The 4,233-nt window shown below is 42.7% G+C and overlaps 2 protein-coding genes across 2 annotated transcripts in view; both read right to left on the bottom strand.

Moving 5' to 3' along the window:
* LOC122764848 (serine/arginine repetitive matrix protein 2-like) overlaps window positions 1-592 on the bottom strand; it is a 6,475-nt gene extending 5,883 nt beyond the window's left edge. Inside the window, exons 1-2 of the mRNA XM_044018807.1 lie at window positions 311-592; window positions 65-210 (exon numbers count right to left, since the gene is read on the bottom strand). Coding sequence (XP_043874742.1) covers window positions 65-210; window positions 311-332 — 168 coding nt within the window. The 5' untranslated portion in view covers window positions 333-592. The remainder of the gene's footprint in view (window positions 1-64; window positions 211-310) is intronic.
* Window positions 593-1,869: 1,277 nt separating this feature from the next.
* Window positions 1,870-4,233, bottom strand: part of LOC122764849 (olfactory receptor 6N2-like) — a 2,627-nt gene continuing 263 nt past the window's right edge. Inside the window, exons 1-2 of the mRNA XM_044018810.1 lie at window positions 2,194-4,233; window positions 1,870-2,062 (exon numbers count right to left, since the gene is read on the bottom strand). The exon at window positions 2,194-4,233 is cut by the window's right edge and continues 263 nt beyond it. Coding sequence (XP_043874745.1) covers window positions 2,226-3,152 — 927 coding nt within the window. The 5' untranslated portion in view covers window positions 3,153-4,233 and the 3' untranslated portion in view covers window positions 1,870-2,062; window positions 2,194-2,225. The remainder of the gene's footprint in view (window positions 2,063-2,193) is intronic.

Raw genomic sequence — 4,233 nt, 5'->3', positions numbered from 1 at the left:
CCCTTCCCTTCCCTTCCCTTATCTTCCCTTACCTTACCTTCCCCGACAGTGATGACAGTCGTACCTTCATCATGGTGTGAAGCCACGGTGACCTGAGCAGCTGATGTAACGGCTGAGCTCCACTGATGTTTTTGATGACATCATCATGTAGATCATCGATGACATCATCACGTAGGTCATCGAGGACACTGGAGAGCAGATCAGTGAGACCTGCACACACACACACACACACATTTTTCCTTTCAGTTAAATCTCATGTAAAAACCTAATTGTCAGTGTGTGTGTGTGTGTGTGTGTGTGTGTGTCTCACCGTCCTCCATGTCTTGTCTCATGTCAATGAATAAGAAAACAGCACGCCCTGCTGGTAACACTTGTTCATGTGTTCATGTTCCCTCAGCATGAATCATAACCACTCTGATGTTCTGAGGTGGCGCCACCTTCAGGCCAATGTTTGTCACTTTGTCCAATACAAACTTGAGCATGTTAGCATTGTTAGCTGCTCGTCCTCAGCTCGTCTTCAGCTCGTCTTCAGCTCGTCCTCAGCTCGTCCTCAGCTCGTCCTCAGCTTGTCTTCAACTCGTCTTCAGCTTGTCTTCAGCTTGCTCATCTTCAGCTCATCTTCAGCTCGTCTTCAGCTTGTCTTCAGCTCGTCGTCCTCAGCTCGTCGTCCTCACCCTCTCACTCACAATAAATCACAAATCTTCTTCACTGTTTGCTGCTTTTTGTCACACACACACACACACACACACACACACACACACACAGCTGATGATGACAGATGTTAGAGTAAGATTAAATGTTAGCGTGTGTGTGTGTGTGTGTGTGTGTGATGTGTGTGTAACTGGGTCACCTATGATATGAATGCAGTGTGTGATCATGTCATATATATTCATGTACATGTAATGCATATATATATACATATATATATATATATATATATATATATATATGTATATGTATATATATTTGTATGGGATTATTTTAATTTTATTTTATTGCTGCACAGTTGCAAAGTCATTTCACTGGGGGTGTACTTATATATCCACATGTGACAAATAAAAATCTTGAATCTTGAATATAAATACTATATATTAGTTTAGTAGTTTAGTGTTTAGTGTTTATATATATGTGTGTAGATACAGTATATATAAACACTACATATATATGTATATATGTACAATTATATGTGTATATACACATGTAGTGTTTATATTTATATGTGTATATATAAATGTATACATATAAATATATATATAAATATATATATATATATATATATATATATATATATATATATATATATATATATATATATATATATATATATATATATATATATATATATATATATATCATGTGTGTTGGAGGACGGCGGTTCTCCAGGACCACGGTTGAGAAACCCTGGTAATAAATGCATTATAATTCAAATAAGTGAGTTTAATGCATTTGTGTGTATAGTTTATGTTATAAAATCTGCATTTTTAAAGAGTCATTACCAATCTCATCTACATATTTCCTCACATTTATTGACTATATTATATAACAGAACACACAGCTGTGATGAGTTGAGTGAAGCAGGGTTTAATGTCAGAGTCAGTACATTTACTGTAACACAACAACAACACAACGTGTGATCACATTAACGTGAGCTGAGAGAACAGGTGTCTGAGGTGTTTGTGAGTCTGTACATTTACTGTAACACAACAACAACACAACGTGTGATCACATTAACGTGAGCTGAGAGAACAGGTGTCTGAGGTGTTTGTGAGTCTGTACATTTACTGTAACACAACAAAAACACAACGATCACATTAGTGAGCTGAGAGAACAGGTGTCTGAGGTGTTTGTGAGTCTGTGAGATGTCTGAGGTGTTTGTGAGTCTGTACATTTACTGTAACACAACAACACAACGTGTGATCACATTAGCGTGAGCTGAGAGAACAGGTGTCTGAAGGTGTTTGTGAGTCTGTACATTTACTGTAACACAACAACAACACAACGTGTGATCACATTAACGTGAGCTGAGAGAACAGGTGTCTGAGGTGTTTGTGAGTCTGTACATTTACTGTAACACAACAACAACACAACGTGTGATCACATTACATTTACTGTAACACAACAACAACACAACGTGTGATCACATTAACGTGAGCTGAGAGAACAGGTGTCTGAGGTGTTTGTGAGTCTGTACATTTACTGTAACACAACAACAACACAACGTGTGATCACATTAACGTGAGCTGAGAGAACAGGTGTCTGAGGTGTTTGGAGATCTCCTTCATCTTCAGTCCGTAGATGAACGGGTTGAGCAGAGGATGATAAACCGTCATGTACAACGTTAACGTCAAACTCACCACTTTTGGTAAATCTGCTCCCATTCGAACGACGATGACGTCAAACATGATGAAGCAGGTGAGGTTGATTAACACCAGCAGGTGAGGCAAACAGGTCTGTGCAGCTTTCGTCCGGACTGTGGTGGAGCTCCTGTAGGAGATGAGCAGGATCCTGGTGTACGTGAAGAGGATGAAGAGTGTGGGGAAGAGGACGAGGTTGACTAAAATCACCACGCCGTACACAGACAGAGCGACAGAGCTCACACACTGCAGCGTGTAAATCAGAGTGTTACAGAAGACGCCTTTCAAAGTGAAGTGACACATCTTTACGTTCATATACATCACGACCGATCCGCTGAGTTCACACGCAGGTACGAGCCACGCACACACCAGGAACAGCGTCACCGTGGACCTGCTCATGAGGGTCTGGTAGTGCAGAGGTCTACAGACGGACACGTACCGGTCGTAGGCCATGGCCGACAGCAGCAGGAACTCTGACGTGGCTAAAGTGTAATATGACGACGCTTGAAGGACACACGGTGTGAACGTGGTGAGCTGTCGCTCAGACAGGAAGTCTATCAGCAGCTTGGGGTGAACGGCAGAGCTGTAGAGAACGGAGTTGATCAACAGCGCTGCGATGAACACGTACATGGGCTTGTGAAGGTCTTTGTGAATCACAATGAGACACACGATGGTGACGTTAGAGCAGACGATGAGAATATAGAGCGTGAACATGACGACAAAGTAAACGTGTCTGTACGTCTGCATGTTCACGTGTCCTTCAAAGGTTATAAATGTGACGTTCACTTCATCCTCCATCAGCTTACACCTGACTGACTCACCCTCACACACCTGACTGACTCACCCTCACACACCTGAGGTTCTGTCTTTTATCAGACTGTTCTAGCCTCCACAGATCTCATTAAAGTCCACTCACATGGAAACAAGTCCACGAAACCCCAGAGTCCACAACCCAGAGGTTTTCATCGAGGGACATTTGAAGTTTTTGTGCTAACACACAGTTAGCACAAAAGTCTGTACAGAGGCTAACTGTCAGTAACAACATGGCCACCACATAAGCACAAAGAAAAACAGATTTCAGCCACGGAACAAAAAACTTGTGTCAGTTGAAGTTTCTACGATCTCTGCGTCACACGATCACGTCTTAATCTCACTGTGAGACTGACGTTTGTAATCCACTCACTCTCCCACACCAGAGTCCACAGAGACTTTCTGGTGATGGTCTGCCTGACCTGAACCAGATCAGTACGGTCTGACTTGTGTGTTAGTTCTAGTTTCTCAACAACTAAACCATGAAGACCTTGAAGATAAGGAAGTCCATAAGTGAACTTGGCACCAGGACGTCCTCAGTCACAGATCCATAATCCACTTTATGTCCTTCATATGTTTTATAAACTGAGAGAAGCGAAGATGTCAACTGATCACCACCTGCTGCTGAGTCAGATCAGGTGGCAGGTGGACACTGGATCTGCCCGGGAGACCTAAACCTGATTCAATCACATGCTAGAGATGGGCAGCTGTCCAGAGCTTTGGTCGATAGGCTGCTGAGGCTAGTCATGGTGGTCATCCCAGAACGTCCTGGTGGATACCAGATGCAACTGAGGCTTAAACTCTGAGGCTATGGAGCGAGACCTTCAGTCAGTCCCAGTTCACACTGTTTATAGAGTGGCTGGTGATCTGCTGACTGAGGAACTGAGTCATGTGGTGAAAGGAAAACTTGAAGGATCTCCTCAATCGCACCAAGTCAGAGCATGAAGGTGTGGATTCTTATCTGTGGTGTGGAAGTCAAACATCTGTGCAGTGGCAGGAAAGGATCAAATTCACCCAGAATTCATTGGGGTTGTAGATATTGTGGGGCGGAGCTGGTTGACATACCTTT

This window comes from Solea senegalensis, unplaced genomic scaffold (genome assembly GCF_019176455.1).
Source record: "Solea senegalensis isolate Sse05_10M unplaced genomic scaffold, IFAPA_SoseM_1 scf7180000017707, whole genome shotgun sequence".
NCBI lineage: Eukaryota > Metazoa > Chordata > Actinopteri > Pleuronectiformes > Soleidae > Solea > Solea senegalensis.
The sequence above is the reverse complement of the archived record's forward strand: the minus strand, read 5'-3'. Positions and strand labels throughout refer to the sequence as shown.